This window comes from Lissotriton helveticus, chromosome 4_1 (genome assembly GCF_964261635.1).
Source record: "Lissotriton helveticus chromosome 4_1, aLisHel1.1, whole genome shotgun sequence".
Taxonomy (NCBI): domain Eukaryota; kingdom Metazoa; phylum Chordata; class Amphibia; order Caudata; family Salamandridae; genus Lissotriton; species Lissotriton helveticus.
Window position 1 is genome coordinate 706,133,064 of NC_136063.1, and position 18,419 is coordinate 706,151,482.

The 18,419-nt window shown below is 52.5% G+C and overlaps 1 protein-coding gene across 3 annotated transcripts in view; it reads right to left on the bottom strand.

Moving 5' to 3' along the window:
- Window positions 1-18,419, bottom strand: part of SPIDR (scaffold protein involved in DNA repair) — a 2,204,159-nt gene that overhangs the window by 660,300 nt on the left and 1,525,440 nt on the right. For all 3 annotated transcript variants that reach the window (XM_078687327.1, XM_078687328.1, XM_078687326.1), the window contains exon 11: window positions 18,056-18,217. In XM_078687327.1, coding sequence (XP_078543453.1) covers window positions 18,056-18,217 — 162 coding nt within the window. The remainder of the gene's footprint in view (window positions 1-18,055; window positions 18,218-18,419) is intronic.

Sequence of the window (18,419 nt, forward strand, 5' to 3'; positions counted from 1 at the left end):
TATACAGATGTCACAGGCATACACCATATTTCAAGCACAAATGCATACAAATGATGTAGTTTCCTTTATTTTGATTACAAATGATGTAGGCAATAATGTAAAAATAGCATTAAACTGAGACACCATGGTTAGCAGGAAAATAATGCCATATTGCTCTGAATGTATATGCTTGTCATCTGTCTATACTAATATAATAAAGAGAGAGCCCAAACCTTTAAGGCGGGTAAACTCCGGAACCACAGCGCCAATCGGAACACCCAATACAGCATTGCAAACGACAGTATCAGCAGATGGACATAGGCTATACAGCAGCCCAAAATATGCATTAGAAGGGGAAAAGAACGTTTTGTGCAAAGTAGTGCGTTGTGGGCGTGTGCGTTGTCGGCAAAAGACTGCGGGATTATACCGCTTGCGAGAAGCGTTCTGTGTAGGACTAGCGTTGCAATACGAGTGGGCATGTCCTTCAGCATTGTTGTGGGCGTTGGACGTTGACGAGATGTTGTGCGTCTAAGTGGCGTAGGCTGGAGCGGACAAACACGTTCGGGGATGGAGCGAACACACACACGTCGGCTGGAGCGGAAAAAAACGTTTGCGGCTGGAGCGGACACAGTTCGCATATTGCAGTGGCGTCGGCTACAGCGGACAAACACGGTCGCGGGTGGAGCATGTTAAGGTACATATTGCAGTGGTGTCGGCTACAGCGGACAAACAAGTTCGCGGCTGGAGCGTGTTAAGGTTTTAAAATAAAAACACGTTCGCGGCTAAAGCGTGTGAAGGTTTTGAAATACAGTATTATTACCTACCCGAAACCATTGAAGACATTCTGCTTTCATGCCCGGACAACGTCGAGATGGGCTGCTAGTTTTAATATAAAACAATAAAATAATGTTTAAAATGTAGGCTGTCTCTAACCTTTCAGAGCTCCACTGGACAAACTGCTGCTTACATCGAAAATAAATGCTGCTTTGAGAACGTGGTCAGTGATGTAAATAAGACTAAATATACACAGTGAAACAAATCTTTTTAATGTCTATCATTTGGGGAAGTTTATCTTAGTAAAATGCTCATCTCTTTAAATGTCCAACTACAGGAATCAACATGTGAAAGGTCAATAGTTAACTTATGGAAAGCGTCAGGCACAGCTTTTAACTGTGTGCAGCATTTCTAATACATTTTTGTCGGTTTAAGCAAGAAAACTTTTGTTTGTTAAAATTTACACACTACTGCAGCAGCGAAAGATTAAGAAGCAAGTGTGAAAAATCGCTAATTATGCAGAAATCACCACAGCAGTGGCCCCAATTATATGCAGGAGACATGACACTTGATTTTTAGAAGCAAAAAGTCATTGTTGTTGGCCTATATGGATGTGAGATTATTAGTGGGTGACCTTTCAGTGGGAATGTTTGTTTGGTTGTATATTTTCATTATACCTAAATGCAGTGACTGTACTCAAAATAACATTAAAATAGACTGTGTGGGGGGCGTGGCCAAGATGGCGGTGTGAGCGGACGCTTCCTCCCGTCGCTCCCCCGTCCCGGCTCGGCTCGAGCCCCGGTTCCTGCGCTTCTCTCCCCCCGCGGCTGCTTTGCGGGCGAGGGGACCGTGCCGGAGTTCCTGGGGCACATTTTGAAGCCACTCTGACTCCTGTCGCCCCGGAGGAAGTGCCCTACAGTTTGCCTCGCAGTTCGCTCCACGGAGAAGGGCTTGGGCCGCGAAGAGGAGCCTGGGGGCGGAGCGTGTTGAGGCGCTGTCCGGGCGCCTCGGCTGGGCCGAGTGCGGAGTGCTGGTGCTCCCGAGGGTCCGGACCCGAAGTGCTTTGCTGAGTGCGGGACCCTCCGGCCGGAGCCTACACGACTGACATCGCCGATGGGCGGCAGACCCTGGACCCTCGCTGGTGCTCTGATTCTGCGCTGCTGGTGCCGGTGAGCGAGGCGACGTTGATCCCGGCCCTGGAGGCGGGGGACGGAGGCGTTTCAGCGGCGACCGATCTGGGGGGCATCTGCTCTGTACTTTCCTGGCCCATTGCAGCCCGGCGGCCTACGGCGGTCTTGTCGGCCTGGGCCGCCCTCCCGGGTCCCGCTCTCCCGCCATCCTGTCGCCGAGGAGCTGGAACTGGCGGCCCACCCGGCGCCCTTGTTGACCGAGTGCCTCCTTTCGCCCTGGCTCCCGCTCCAACTTCCCTGAGAGTGACCTACTACGGGACCCTGCTTTTGGCCCTACTTACCGCTCTGGTCGGTGCGGTGATCGTCTCGCCCTGGACTGTGCCGCCATTTTGTCATCTGTGACGCATCACCCTTGTCCCTGGCGGGGCCTTCACATTTGGTGTCCACAAGCGGCTAGACACATCTGCAGCGGCCAGCCCTGAGCTTCGCCCATTGAGGAGGCCGGGATGTCTGGGAGAGGGGGCGCAAAAAAAGGGGACCGCACCCTGCCGGACATGCTCAGCAGGGCCCAGCAGCAGCGGGACAGGACGCAACCATCCCCGGGGCCCTCTCGGGCCTCGGCAGACGCCACTGGAGGCGAGCCACCGGTCACGAGGTCCTTCATGGAGGGCCTATTCAGCTCCCTCAGGGATGACTTCCAGACGCTCAAGAGCGAGGTAGCCAGCGAGGTCCGAGAGGTGCGCAGAGAGGTCGAGGGCCTTGGCGAGCGTATCGACACGGTGGAAACGGCAGCCCAGCGCCGCGATGAGGAGATAGTCCATCTCCAGCAGGATGTTCTCCGCCTACGGGAGCAATGTGTCGAGCTTCAGGCCCACTCTGAGGACCTTGAGAACAGGTCCAGGCGGAACAATATCCGGGTGCGGGGTGTTTCATCCACTGATGCGGGACCGGACCTGGTGGCCTATCTGCAGGACCTGTTCCGGGAGATTCTAGGAGAGGACACGGACTTTCCGATTCGCATAGACAGAGCGCACAGGGTGGGCAGCCAGCGCCAGTCATCGGCGCCCCCCCCTGATATTCTGGCGTTCCTGCCGAGCTTCCCTTTGAAGGAGCGCATTATGACGGAAGCCCGCAGGAAGCAGCCTTTAACCTTCAGAGAGCGGCCCGTGGCGCTCTACCAGGACCTGTCCGCCATTACGCTGCAGAAGCGTAGGTCCTTCCGGATCGCTACAGACTTTCTGCGGGAACATGAGACGCCCTACTCTTGGGGTCACCCCTTCCGTCTAATCTTCCGATGGAATGGAGTGTTACACCAGCTGCGCTCCCTCCAAGACATCTGCGGGGTGTTGGGACTCACAGCCACGGAGGAGAACGGAGCAACGCCCGCATGGAGGCGTCCCGAGAGACGGGGCCGGCGAAGATCGAGGAGACGACAATCGCCAGCGACTGCGAGTCGCCCTGATTCCCCTACCGTCAGAGCTGAGATGGCGGAGGCCCTGAGGGCGGCGGCCGGGACCTCGCCTGAGTCCGGCGGTGTGGCCATGACGGCCTAATTTCACTCCGGGGGGAGAGATTCTTAGCCTCTACGATGCTGGGTTGGGACTGGGGGGTTGGGGGGGGGTTAGTCGGAGATGAGTGGCTGAACGTCCACTTGATTGATTACTGCAGACTTGCCCGTTCGGGCCGGACTGAGACAATGGGATGTTTTTCTTTGTTTCTGTTTTTGGCTAGTTGCCGTGGGTTGGTTCAGGGAGGGTTTAGGGGTTGGTTTGTTGTTGGTGGGGTCCCGTCCGATGCTGCCCATGAACGCGCGAGGCCGGTTCTGGCCTTCCCTGCACCCCTGCCCCGCGCGCCCCCTCCGCTGTTCCTTCGCTTGCTGCATAGCGCTTCGAGCCCCTGGGAGCGATGCCGCCCTTGAAGGTGGTGACCCTTAATGTTAAGGGTCTAAACAACCCTGTGAAGCGTAGGGCGATCCTTTCCCTGCTGGAGGGGACGAAGGCGGACATTTGCCTTTTGCAGGAAACCCATTTACTTTCCAATGATTGTCATAGGTTGCGCTCTGCCAAGTTCCCCACCCAATTCTTCTCTTCGGCGGCGACCAAGACTGCGGGTGTTGCCATTCTTTTAGCCAGCTCCTTCAGGGGCGAGGTGTTGTATAAATATGCCGAGCAGAAGGGGAGGCTCCTAGTGTATCGCATGCGGCTTGGGGGTATCACCTTCACGGTTGGCTCCGTTTATAGCCCGAATGACCACCAGGATCGTTTCCTGGCATCAGTGTTGGTGGACGTCACTGCCTCGCCCGATCGCCATGTTGTCCTGGGGGGAGACCTAAATATGGTCTTCGACTCAGCTTTGGATAGGTCTGCCCAACGCTTCCCGCAGACGGGGGAGCTTTCTCGAGCGGTGCGAGACCAGATTGCTGAGATGGATCTGCATGACCTCTGGCGCACTATGCACCCCACCGATAGGGACTATTCCTACTTCTCCCATGCGCACCGCACTTACTCGCGGTTGGACTACCTCTTGGTGAGCGGACCGCTTCGCTCGGCCGCCACGGCGGCAGACATCGGGGTCCTGTCCCTGTCCGATCATGCGCCGGTTTCGGGAGTCTTTGCTTGGCCGGCAGCCCCCCCCTCTAGAGGGATGTGGCGGCTTCGGGATACGCTTCTACATAGGAAGTCGGTGGTGACGCGAGTGGAGGAGGTCATTCAGGAGTACCTGGTCCACAATAGCAACTCCGACACGTCCCTCGCGACGCAATGGGCAGCCTTGAAGGCGGTCCTCAGGGGGGAATTTATTTCCATTTCCTCGGCGGAGAACAGGGAGCGGCAATGTAAGAGGGACGAACTGACGGCGCAAGTCAGGGAACTTGAGCAGGTTCACCGCCGCACGGGAGCTCCTCGGGTCTGGAGGCAGCTGAAAGCGGCGAGGAAACTCCTCTCTGCGCTAGATTTAGATCGGGCGGAATACGCAGCGTTGCGTCTGAAGCATGCCTTTTATACGGGCGGAGACAGATGCGGTAAGCTCCTGGCCCATCGGCTCAGGGCTGCGCAGCAACGCAATGTGGTGAAGGAGTTAGTGGGCGCGGATGGGGTCCCGGTTTCCGGTGATGCGGATGTGGCGGATTGTTTTCGTAGCTTCTACGAGGCGCTATACGCCGCGGAGCCCTCCCCGCCAGGAGAAGCTGAGGCCTATCTGGAGTCTGTGACCCTCCCGTCTCTGGAGCCCGCCCAGGCGGACCATCTGGAGAGGGACATCCATGTGGTGGAAGTCATCTCCGCTATCGCGCGATTGAAGCACGGTAAGGCCCCGGGCCCGGATGGCTACACGGCCTTGTTCTACAAGACCTTCTGCTCCACTCTGGCGCCTATACTGGCTCGCTTGTTCAACTCCTTCTCTGTGCCGGGGGCCATCCCGCCGGACCTTCTTTCCGCGACGGTGTCGGTTATTCCGAAACCCGGGAAAGACCGGACCCTGTGCGGTTCATATCGGCCTATTTCGCTTTTGAATGTGGACCTTAAGCTCTACACGGGGATCCTGGCGGCCAGACTTGGCCTGCACCTACCGGGCCTGGTGGAGGTGGACCAGGCTGGTTTTGTGCCCGGTAGGCAGACAGTCGACAACACCAAAAGGGTGACGCACGTGTTAGAAAAGGCCTCACGCATCCCGGGGGAACGGATGTTGCTGTCGGTCGATGCGGAGAAGGCCTTTGATAGGGTTCATTGGCCGTATCTTGAGCTGGTTCTCAGGAAACTGGGGATCGGCGAGAAGTTCCGCTCCATGGTCTTCAATTGTTATAGGAGACCGTCAGCATCGGTGCGGGTGAACGGACACAGCTCTAGTAGTTTTGTCATTGAGCGTGGTACGAGACAGGGATGCCCCCTCTCGCCGCTTTTGTTCGCCCTCTATATGGAGCCGTTCGCCCAGAGGATTCGCGACAATTCGGACGCTATTGGGGTTGAAATGGGTCGGTATACCCATACTGTTAGCCTATATGCGGATGATGTCCTGCTGACCCTGGATGACCCCAGGCGGTCACTCCCTGCCTGCGTTCGCGAACTGGACGCCTTTGCACGCGTGGCCGGCTTTAAAATGAACATGTCTAAATCGGCCGCTCTGGATGTGTCGCTCTCCGCGGACACCAGGCGAGACCTCCAGCGTCTTTTCCCTATGCAGTGGTCCTCTTCCACGGTGCCGTACCTGGGGATCCTGCTTGCACCTTCGCTGCCCGAGATGGTCAAGGCCAACTATTCTTCCCTTAGCAAGAAGATTAAAGAGGAACTCGGCCGATGGGGCAAGGGCCTGCTCTCGTGGCTGGGCCGTATCGCGGCGGTGAAGATGACGGTGCTGCCCCAGATTTTGTATCTTTTTCGCGCCTTACCTCTCCAGCCCCCTGTGGGTTGGATACAGGAAGCGCAAGCTGACATCTCCCGCTTCGTGTGGCAGGGCCGCAGGCCTCGGATGAAGAGGGTTCTTTCCACGCTTGCACCGGAGGCGGGGGGTCTCGGTGTTCCGGACCTCCGGAAGTATTTTCAAGCGGCGCAACTCCGGTATTTGGTGGAATGGAGCAGATGGGAATCGGACAAGCACTGGCTTTTTCAAGATCAGGCGGTTGCAGGTCGCACCCTTCAAGAGGTTCCATTCCTGCGGCGCGCACACCGCCCGGCTAATCTCTACGCCTCCTTTGTCACTCGGGTTCCGCTACGGGTGTGGGATGCGGTTTGTGAACTCCGCGAGCTCACTACTTTCCCATCACCGTTCACGCCCATAGTTGGTAACCCAGACTTTACTCCGGGCATGGCCCCAGGAGCTTTTTCTCACTGGGTGCGGGCGGGCTGCAGGGCGCTCTTTCAGATTTACGGGCCGGAGGGCGTGCTCCCTTTCCAACAACTCCGACAGGACTTTGGTCTGACGGAGGTGGACAGACTGCGTTATATGCAGGTCCGTCACTGGGCTCTCCAACCCCAAGTGCGTGACGTCGCAGCCCGCCAAATCACACCTTACGAGCGGTGGCTGGTGACTCGGACCTCGGATGCCAAGCTTATCACTGATCTGTACAAATTTCTCCAACCCCCGCCGTTTCATTACCACAACCCGGGGAGGGAGCGCTGGCACAGAGAATTGGGCAGAACCCTGAGCCACAAGGAGTGGGACGGGATCGCATATCGGGCGAGGCACTCTGCATACCACACTGGGCTGACGGAGACTTTTACCAAGGTGTCCACCTACTGGTATTACACCCCGGAGAGGCTCTACGAGATGCACAAACTCACCGACAAGGGTTGCTGGCGGGGCTGCGGACAAGAGGGTACTCTATCGCACATTCTCTGGGGGTGCCCGATACTATCTGCTTATTGGAAGGAGGTCTTAGATGAGGTGGACAGGCACTTCGAGGTTGAACTCCCGCGCCTCCCGGCGTATGTCCTGCTAGGCCTCCCCAATGACTTGATGTACCCGCTGAAGTCCCGCAGGGGTAGGCAGATTGCTATTGCACTAGGCTCAGCGGTTCAAAATATCCTTGTGCACTGGCGCACCCCCACTGCCCCCTCTATCACTGGCTGGTTACACAGACTCTGGCAGGTACTGGGTATGGAGAAGATGTCGCTCACGGTGGCTGGTAATGTTGACCAGTTCGAGGAGCTCTGGCACCCTTTCTTGGCACTGTTGTCCACGGAATTTCGGGAGATCACATGTCCGAGGTACCTGCGCCTTCTTAGGCTGACGCCGCCGGCGGCTCCAGCGGATTGAGAGAGATGGGATCGGGGGGACTGGGGGCTGGGGGTGGGAGGCTAGGGACAATGTTTCTATAATGGGCTATTGGACGGGGATGTTGGGGTATTGTTTTCTTCTTTTTTCTTATTCTGGGGATGGGGGGCTTGGAGGGACTATGTTGTTTATGCTGTGTTGCGGGTTGCTACTCACGCTTAGCTTTGATTGGGAGGTTGGGGACTATTGGAGGGTTATCCGCACGGCTTTCTTGCCCTACGGCGTTTGCCTTTTTTCCCCCTCCGGGACTGCCGACCTCCCCGCTTTCCGCCAGAATCGCTGCAACATGTCTCCTTCTGTACTGTATGCAAACTTGACCTCCTAATTCCCTTCCCCCGTGTTTTTATGTCTTAATAAAATGCTTTCAACCTAAAATAGACTGTGTGCTTGGATGCTGTGGAACCCAAACTGATAGGAAGTGAGCGAATCCCGATCCTCATGTTCGCGGACGACACCTTGATAATCTCAAAAACGCCAAGTGGGCTTCAATGTGCCTTAAGGCGCTTTGAGGTTTTTTGCTTGGACCGGGGCCTTGAAATAAATACAGCGAAAACAAAGTTTATGGTCCTTACTGACCGTAAGCCTCTTGGGTCTGCTAAACCCTTTAGAGGGAAGATATACTTGAATAATTCCCCGCTAGAGCGGGTTGACGCCTTTACTTATCTGGGGTTACCCTCCAGAGAGATTTGGGATGGACTACCCAAATAGACCTAGCAGTCCTAAAACATCACCAGCAGGCAGGTATTCTTCTCAAAAGGTTTAACTCCTCAGTATCAAAACCCATTAGCCCACTATTAGAGATATACGGAATGAAGGTGCTAAGTTCGGCCCTTTACGGAGCAGAACTTTGGGGGTTCGAAAATCTAAGAAATTTGACGCTAGCGGAAAATGAATTTTTGAGAAAAGCCACTAGCGTTCCGTTAAGTACCCCGTTGACACCATTAATGTGGGACCTTGGAAAAAAATCTGTCCAAGATCTTGCTTCCCTACGTCCGTTACTTTATTGGCATAGGATATGGACCACAGACGAATTACAGCATTATGCAGGGGGTCTAAAGGAAATAATTGCCAAAGACTCCCACAAAATATACTGGCTGAAGGCCATTAGGTCCTTGTTGTCCAGCCTGGGAATGGGGGAACTTTGGGACGACCCTGCAAATGCTGTATTCCCCTCCAAAAAATTCTGAAGGCAAAGTATTGGGAGTTGGTTAATTTAAAAGCATGTACAAAGGGTCTTTCTTTACATCTAACAGGTCGTTTTCTGGAATTTAAGGCTCAACCGAAGCTGGAATTATATTGGGATGCCATAGAGAAGCAGTATGACCGCAAACTCTATTTCCAATTTAGAGTAGGCACCCTTCCAACAAGGTCATTTACAGCTAAATGGGCAGGAGAAAACGACAATGACAAATGCCCTAGGTGCACGGACGAACAAGAGACTATAAGCCATCTTCTCTTTTTTTGTCCCCTTTACGTTGCTCCTAGATCGAAGTGGGTGAAACCTATTTGTAAAATAATTGGCACCCGCAGACATGAAGAGGCATTAAGAATTTTATGTTCAGACCCCAGCCCCCCAATTGCTATAGCTGTGGCCAAGTTTCTAAAATTGGCATGGGTAATTTGGGCAAAACAATTACGGCAGTGAAATGAGAATCTAATATTTGTCTACCTAATTTAGCTGTAAATATTGGGATGTATCAGTTAATCGAGCTTTGTGTATCATCACCCTGGACTGTATATATGATAAGTTTTATGGATTTTATGAATATAAGTGTATACGATATTCGACAAAAGTCTATTGTTGTTTAATCACTTTTTATAATATTTATTGTATACATTTTAATGGTATTTTATATATTGGGAAATGTGTACTTTATGTTCTGCTTTTATGACTTAATTGTCGAATAAAGTTTATGAAACCAGATAGGAAGTGACCACAAAGCTTGGAAACTAGGAATTACATTTTGTGTTCTAGGCACTGTTGAGGTGGGCTGGAAACTGTTGGATGGTGTTTAAGTGGGTATGAAATTGAGAAAGGGCTTACCCTCTTATATATACATTTCTAAGTTAGCCACCTTTCTTATAGGTAGCAAGACGATAGCCATTTTTCTTTTTAGAAAATCTCTGACAGTGCATGAAATATGACAGCCCACACTACTCGACTATCTTCATACCCTTTCCTCTGTCGAGATTAAAACACTGGGAAGTATGAGGTCTCACCATATTACTCCATTCCACCACAAAAAATCTATTTGCTGTCTCTCCTGACTCCATACTCTAGACTCCCAGCAGAAATAAATCACAGATTCTGTCTCGACTACCATCATGGTACTTTCTGTTTCAGGCAGGATGACCACTGTGCTACCCAGATATGCTTATCATTAGCCTTTAATGAAGAGTGCAAGCCAGTTTTGACTCAGCCCGCCCTATAAATTCACTAGCTCAAGCCTAGGCACCTACCCTTTGGGTAGCAGGTTGGTGTGATATTAACCATCTCCACAACTATCTTCCACCCATCTGGCCTTCCTGCCAGATTCACCGTGTTTGAAATACAGGACGCTAGGCTAAGTGCTTTTTTACAGAGAGCTATAAGCAAATCTTGTCCATAAATGTAAGTTCCACGAGCCTTTTAATGAAAGGTGCCCCCCAAAATTTGCATAACAATAGCAGTTAAAATTTCCATTATAAAGCTGCAATATGCTCTATGCATATATTCCACAATTTTTCCGTTGTGAGTAAAGAATTAACATCACATAATTATCTCTCCTGCTGTCAATTTACCTGTACCCAATAGCACACTCTGGCTTTTGTACAACACACCCGGTCTCGTGAAATAATGGAATTTTGAAGAAGACCCTCTATCCACAAAGCTCCTTTCCATTTTCCCGCTTTTTCCTGCTTCTTTACTTTTTTTCCTGATCACTTATTTGCATCTCACTTGCCCCCTCACTCACACATTCCTTAAGGTGTCATTAGGGTGGGGTCATCCAACATAAGAAAGGTGCGTCTTTTAGTGAAGGCAACCCCAATAATAGAACAAATCAGTCAGGTTAGGTCCTTCACAGTCCCAACCAGCGCCAGGCATTGCTTTGTCTCTCCCAAACCATCTTCACATTGCAGCCCTGTGTGTCCCCTTGGCTGGGCTACAATTCACGATAATTACCATATCTTGGCAAATTACAGATTTTCATTAAAGAAAAACGTGAAAGTGAAAAACAGAACATACATGTGGACTGGGGGTTGGTGCGGACCGGAATAACAGGCGTGGAGGCCGGATATACTTGGCTATGGTAGCTGTCTTTATTGTAGGGTTAACATTCGGGATGGGAAAGGGTTAAAGACCGGAAGCTGTAGAATCTGTTTTCTGTGCTGCAGCCGGCAACTGGATCCTCCCGACGTCTTCAGGTCTTTCCGGGGACGCTCCGGTGTAACCTCGGAGGAAACAGAGAGGCAAAGGGGTTTAGTCCTTTTAGCACGGACTTATGGAGTACTAGCACCAACACCGGGTCGTGTGGGGACAAGAATGAACGTGAGGACAGGGACGGAAGGGAGGGTTCAGACGGGGGGGGGGAGGAAGAGTTGTGGGAACGGGGAGAAGACGTGTGCCCGAGTGAGTGAGGGGGGGATTTAGGGCTATGTTATATGATAGAAGTGCAGTGACACTATTAGCTATATATATACAGTGCAAGGGTGATCTATCCGTGGTTTCTACTTCTATACAGGTATTTACATATATCTACAGGGGGGGGGGGACACGGAGACGGAAACAAGGTACTCACGCGCCCCGCCGCAACTCTCCAGCGAGTCACGGCCGCTCTCCAGCCACCTCCAGAGGACTCCACCACTCCTCGGTCCAGACGTCCTCCACTTCCTCGTCGTCGCTCCTCTCACTCCGTCCACTCTCCTTCGCTGGTCCACTACGCGCTGTCTCCTGCCACGAGTCGGCTACCTGGAACGCTCTCCTCACTTCGTCGCCGGCTTTTCTGCTTCTCGGACTGTTGTTGGGGGCGGGACTTCCGGGTTTACGGCAGGTCACTTCCGGGTCGGCACTTCCGGGGTCTCGGGGTCCGTGGGAAGCCACATCCGGGTTCGTGTTCTGTCCTGTCGGGCGGTCTGGTTCCTGCAGGGAGAAAAAGAAAGGAGGAGTCCTGGTCGTCAGGGACGCAGGAGGGTTACTGTTCCTGGTATCCCCGTTCGGGGGCCGCCCATTCGAGGTGAGTGACGCTCCCCTTCCACATCCCCTTTCCCTAGCTGTCTTTCTTGTGGGGGAGGCAGGTGGGGGATAACGAGACAGATAATCAGCGTTGCCCTGTTCAACCCCCTTCCGGTGTAAGGTTTTGAATCGGTATGGTGGCAGGGATAGGAACCACCTAAGCACCCGGTCATTGTGACCCCGATTCCGAGCCATCCACTCCAGGGGGGCGTGGTCTGTGTACAGAAGAAACTCACGCCCCTCTAGATAATAATGGAGGCTCTCTATGGCCCATTTTATGGCCAGTAGTTCTTTTTCGACTACCGCGTACATCAATTCCCGAGGGAAGAGTTTTCTGCTGAGGCATAGTATAGGCCTCTCAACCCCTGCCTGGTCTTTTTGGGAAAGGACAGCTCCCAGTCCCTGATCAGAGGCATCTGTTTGCAGGATAAAAGGTTGGGTGTAGTCATGGCTGATCAGGACTGGCTCTGACACTAGGGATTGCTTGAGGTCTTGAAAGGCCTTCCACATCTGTGGTGAGGGGTTTTTCAACATGGCCTCGGTTTGGGTGTTTTTCTTTAGGAGGTCTGTCAAGGGGACAGCAGTTTGTGAGAAGTTGGGGATGAACCTCCGATAGTATCCTAGTAGTCCAAGGAAGACACGGAGGTCTTTTTTGGTTTGGGGGAAGGGAATGGACTGAATGGCCTTTATTTTGTTGTCCTGAGGTCGGATGACACCCTCCCCAAGTAGGTACCCCAGGTATTTCACGGACTGCGCAGCTAGCACGGTCTTAGCAGGATTGATAGTGAATCCATATTCCCCCAGGGAGGTGATAACCCGCTTCAGGTGGGACAGGTGCGTTTGCCAATCATTGCTGTAAATGACTATGTCATCCAGGTACGCTCCCGCGTATTGGGCATGGGGTTGTAAGCCTATGTTCATGGCCCGCTGGAATGTCGCCGGGGCCCCATGAAGCCCAAAGGGCATGACTTTAAATTGATACAGGCCGTCTGGTGTGGAGAACGCTGTGTTTTATTCTTATCTTCGTTCCTCAGCGGGATCTGCCAGTATCCTTTGCAGAGATCCAGCGTGCTAATGTAGCTGGCTCGACCTATGCGTTCTATCATCTCGTCTACTCTTGGCAACGGATAAGTGTCAAAACTCGAGACTTTATTGACTTCGCGAAAGTCGATACAAAATCTCATGGAGCCATCAGGTTTGGGGACAAGAACGATGGGCGAATTCCAGCAACTGATGGATGGCTCTATGATGCCCATTTGTAACATTTGTTTGGTCTCCTCCTGAATGACTGTTCGGCGTGCTTCTGGGATCCGATAAGGGCGTTGTCTCACGATCTTTCCGGGTTCTGTGTGTATTGCATGCTCGATGACCGTGGTGTGCCCAGGCAGGGAGGAGAATACCGTCTGCAGCGGTAACAGGGTAGACCGTAGATCTTGTTGCTTGCTTGTGGGTAGTTCCGGGTCCACACAACCCTCGAAGCACGGGTTTCTTGGGCATGGTACACTGGATAGCACCGGCTGGGGGCCCTCCCACCTCTTCAGGAGGTTTACGTGGTATATTTGTCTCTGGTTGCGAGTGTGGTCTAATTCGATTTCGTAGGTGACAGGAGTCACTTGTCTTGTTATCGGATATGGCCCTTGCCACTGGCCTAACAACTTGTGATCGGAAGAGGGTATGAGTAGCAGTACTAGGTCACCGGGAACGAAGGTTCTGGCCTTGGCTCCTCGGTCGTACTGGCGTTTTTGTGTGGCCTGGGCGGTCAGCATATTTTGTCTCACTATCTCCCGGATTTGACCCAGGTGGGTCTTAAGATTGGCGACATATTCAGGCAGAGGTCGGGTACAATCAGGCTCGGCCTCCCAGGCCTCGCGGGCCATGTCTAGGAGTGTCCTGGGGGCCCTCCCGTATAGGAGTTCGTAGGGAGAATACCCGGTGCTGCTCTGCACCTTGCATCGTATAGCGAATAGTGCTAAAGGCAACATTTCCTCCCATCGACGGCTCTCTAGTCCCAACAGCTTCTTTAGGGTGGTTTTTAGGGTGGCGTTATACCGCTCCACCAGCCCATCGGTCTGGGGGTGGTAGGCAGAGGTCCTTAATTGTTTAACGCCTAACTGGGTACACACCTGACGCATAAGGGATGAGACAAAGGGGGTGCCTTGGTCCGTCAATATCTCCCGGGGAAAACCCACCCGAGTGAAGATGGTTACCAGGGCCCTTGCTATGTTCTGAGTGGTTGGGTGTCGTAATGGAACGGCCTCGGGAAACCGGGTAGCGTAATCCACAAGGACGAGCGCGTACCTACACCCTGTCCTTGAGGGTAACATGGGGCCTATCAGGTCCATCCCCACCCTACTGAAAGGGACATCGATGAGAGGGAGTGGCTGGAGGGGTACTCTTGGGGGCCGGTACCGGCTGTTCTTCTGACATACAGGACACTCTTTGCAGTATTGGCTCACTTGTTTATACACCCCTGGCCAGTAGAACTTGTCCAGAATGGTCTGTCCTGTTTTGTCGTCTCCAAAATGACCCCCTAACAAATGGCTATGAGCCAGGAATAGTACCTTATCGCGAAAGGGACCAGGAACAAGTAGTTGAGAGTCTTGTTGGGTCCACCTTTCCTATACAACAGTCCGTTCCTTTTGAAGAAATAGGGACATACGTGTAAGGGATCTTTGTTTTCTAGGGCACGCCCCCAGGCGTCCTGTAGTACCGGGTCCTCTTGCTGGGCAGCACGAAACTCCCGATCGGATTCCCACGGATGGTCTTCCACCTGGACAGGATAGGCTGTAGCGTGTGTCCTTTTTTCCTTCTTCTTTTGCCCCCTCGTCTTCAGGATTCTGGTTGTTGGGGCTACGGGAGGAGAGTTCCGGGAAAAGGGAGCCTCGGACCACCACCTTTCAAGGGAGTCAGTTGCGTCCTGTAGCAGACAGGGCAGGCCATTATAATCGCTACCCAGGATCACCTGTTCCGGTAGGTTCGGCACCAGGCCTACAGTAAGGGGGCTTCCTTCACCCGAGGTGTGCTGTACCTGGACACAGGTGGTGGGATACCTCTTGGTATCGCCGTGTACGCACTGGATGTCCACTACACCGGTCACAGGCCCCACTGGTCTGGGCATTTCCTGTGGCCTTAGTACACTTTGTCTGCAGCCGGAGTCGGCGAGGGCCATCAATGGGTGACCGTCAATCCTCACCGGACACCGGAAAGGAGGAGGGCTGGCATCCGTGGTAAGACATACATAGTTCCTAGCCAGTCCGACCTCCATAGGTTCTTCCTTCTAGGGACAGAACCGGGCAATATGTCCATATCCTCCGCAGTGGTAGCACTGGGGACCAGGGAGACCGGGTCTTGGTGACACCGGGAACGGAAACAAGGGGACGGGCTCTGGTTTTCGGGGTGCTGCCGGCCTCTGGGCTCGAGGTTGACTTCCATAGGGCATCCTGGTAGGGTGTTCGTCTATTTTCTGGAAGTCTTGGGCTCGGCTGAAGGCACTTGCGATCTCTACGGCAGTTTCCAGGGTTAGACGGGCGTGCTGACGCACCCATTTCTGGGTGGAGGGGTGGAGTGAGGCTAGGAACTGTTCCAAGTAGATTTTGGACAGGATCTCTTCTTTGGTGGCCGTGGCAGGCTTCAGCCAGCGGTTGGTCAGGTCTTGGATGCGAAAGGACAACGCTCGGGGTGTTTCTTGGGGTCCTTCACGGGCCTGTCGCAGTCGCACTCTGTAGGTCTCGTCGTCGATCCCTAGCCTCTCTAGGATACAGGTCTTGATGTCCTGATACGGTGTCTGCCCCTCTATGTTGGCCTGTTGGTAGGCCGCCTGTAGTTCTCTCGTCAGCAGAGGCCCCAAGTAGTGACCCCAGCGATCAGCCGGCCATGCTGCCGCTTGAGCCAAGCGCTCGAAGTTCGTAAAGAAGAAGTCCGGGTCTTCTCCCAGGACATATTTCTGTAGGACCACCGAGGGCAAAGAAGTCGTTGGTCTCTGCTGACCCATGACGTCAGCTAGTTTCCCAAGGGCTCGGTCTTGTACGGAGCCCTGGTCCTTTAGGACATCGTGGAGTTGACCCCGATCATCCTCGGCCGTTTTGAGGAAGCGCTCCATCATCTTCCCGAGGAGCTCCTGGCTTTCTGCGAGTTGTTTCACAGCGGCCTCCATGCTTCCGGATCCCACTTCTGACACCAAGTGTGGACTGGGGGTTGGTGCGGACCGGAATAACAGGCGTGGAGGCCGGATATACTTGGCTATGGTAGCTGTCTTTATTGTAGGGTTAACATTCGGGATGGGAAAGGGTTAAAGACCGGAAGCTGTAGAATCTGTTTTCTTAGCTGCAGCCGGCAACTGGATCCTCCCGACGTCTTCAGGTCTTTCCGGGGACGCTCCGGTGTAACCTCGGAGGGAAACAGAGAGGCAAAGGGGTTTAGTCCTTTTAGCACGGACTTATGGAGTACTAGCACCAACACCGGGTCGTGTGGGGACAAGAATGAACGTGAGGACGGGGACGGAAGGGAGGGTTCAGACGGGGGGGAGGAAGAGTTGTGGGAACGGGGAGAAGACGTGTGCCCGAGTGAGTGAGGGGGGGTTTAGGGCTATGTTATATGATAGAAGTGCAGTGACACTATTAGCTATATATATACAGTGCAAGGGTGATCTATCCGTGGTTTCTACTTCTATACAGGTATTTACATATATCTACAGGGGGGGGGACACGGAGACGGTAACAAGGTACTCACGCGCCCCGCCGCAACTCTCCAGCGAGTCACGGCCGCTCTCCAGCCACCTCCAGAGGACTCCACCACTCCTCGGTCCAGACGTCCTCCACTTCCTCGTCGTCGCTCCTCTCACTCCGTCCACTCTCCTTCGCTGGTCCACTACGCGCTGTCTCCTGCCACGAGTCGGCTACCTGGAACGCTCTCCTCACTTCGTCGCCGGCTTTTCTGCTTCTCGGACTGTTGTTGGGGGCGGGACTTCCGGGTTTACGGCAGCTCACTTCCGGGTCGGCACTTCCGGGGTCTCGGGGTCCGTGGGAAGCCGCATCCGGGTTAGTGTTCTGTCCTGTCGGGCGGTCTGGTTCCTGCAGGGAGAAAAAGAAAGGAGGAGTCCTGGTCGTCAGGGACGCAGGAGGGTTAGTGTTCCTGGTATCCCCGTTCGGGGGCCGCCCATTCGAGGTGAGTGACGCTCCCCTTCCACAATACAATTTTAGAAATACCTTACAGTACCCCTTCTAAATGAGACAAACAAATGTATTTCCAAAGACTCGAATACTATCTAGAACAAAGTCCTATGATACTTAAATCTCCACAACAAGGTATTTGAAGCATTTTTCATTCTGCCCAAGAGGATGAAACAATGTACCTGGATATCACTCAGTCTTAACTCCTTCAAGAAAGGTCTGCACCCCTATACAAATCCAACCATCAGTGCCAACTACAATAGTCACATATTTGAAAGTTCTTATTCTACACTGCATTTTTATATGCTGAGCTCCTATCACGTCTGTAGCGAATTCGTTCTCCACGTTATATCATGAATAAATAATAACATTTCTATGTACATAAAGAAATTTACAAACCACTCCACATTTGGCCCCTCATTCTAAAAATGTATGGTAATAGGGCTACCAAGATTTTTTTTCCCATTGTAAACGTTTCTAATAACTACCAGCTGTTTTGCCAGTAATAATGTACGTCTTCCATTGATTTCCAAAAATGCCCTGACATTCTTTTTGGTAATCCATAGAAAACAAATGTTTCTAGGAATTCTTTTGCTAGTTATTTCCCAAAATTTTAGATAGGTTTAAAATGCTCCAAAAACGGCTGCCATCAATGTTACCACTGGACCTTTCATTTTCACATTTTTTTCTACCTTGTTTAACACCAGTCTTGGTTCCACCGTTTTTCATGTCACCAGGGCCACATCTTGGAATTATTGCGCCTTTATACGAACGTAGTATCTGGTAGTCTGTTACTGTTTACTATTAACCTTTGGGGGAAAAAACATTTAGGTACCATTTCAAAAGCAATCAAAGAACTTGTGTGTTAGCGCCCTAAAACAAGTGTTTCAGTACTGTTAACACATTTCGGACACTGTTGACGATAGTTAGTGAAAAATAAGATATGGTTTGAGCGGAGGCTTTTCACAAGATTAAGTACAGTTAACTACCAAAACCGCACGACCGTCTAATTTGCTCTTTCTAACCTTCCTCGTGTGGTTCTCTGTAGGATCTTCATTCCAGTCAGGCAGCAGGACTTGCCTTCCCAGTCCTTCTCACGCACTTCCGGTTCTTCCGGCGCGAGGACAGGAGAATGCAGCTGCAGTTCACTGAAGATTCCATATCCGTCTTGCACGAGGAGGCACAATCTGAAACAAAAGAAAGCACACGGTAAACCACGGAAGACTGTTCAATGTCAAGAGTTTCAATTCACGTCTGTAGTTTTCATCTTAATAGCAGCAGTTAAGACAGTTGCTGATTGGGAAAAACGGGGCCATTATTCTTGGAACACCAATGCCTGTGCCTTCAAAGACTCAGCAAACCTAGAGTTCTTCAACAGCTGATTGCAAC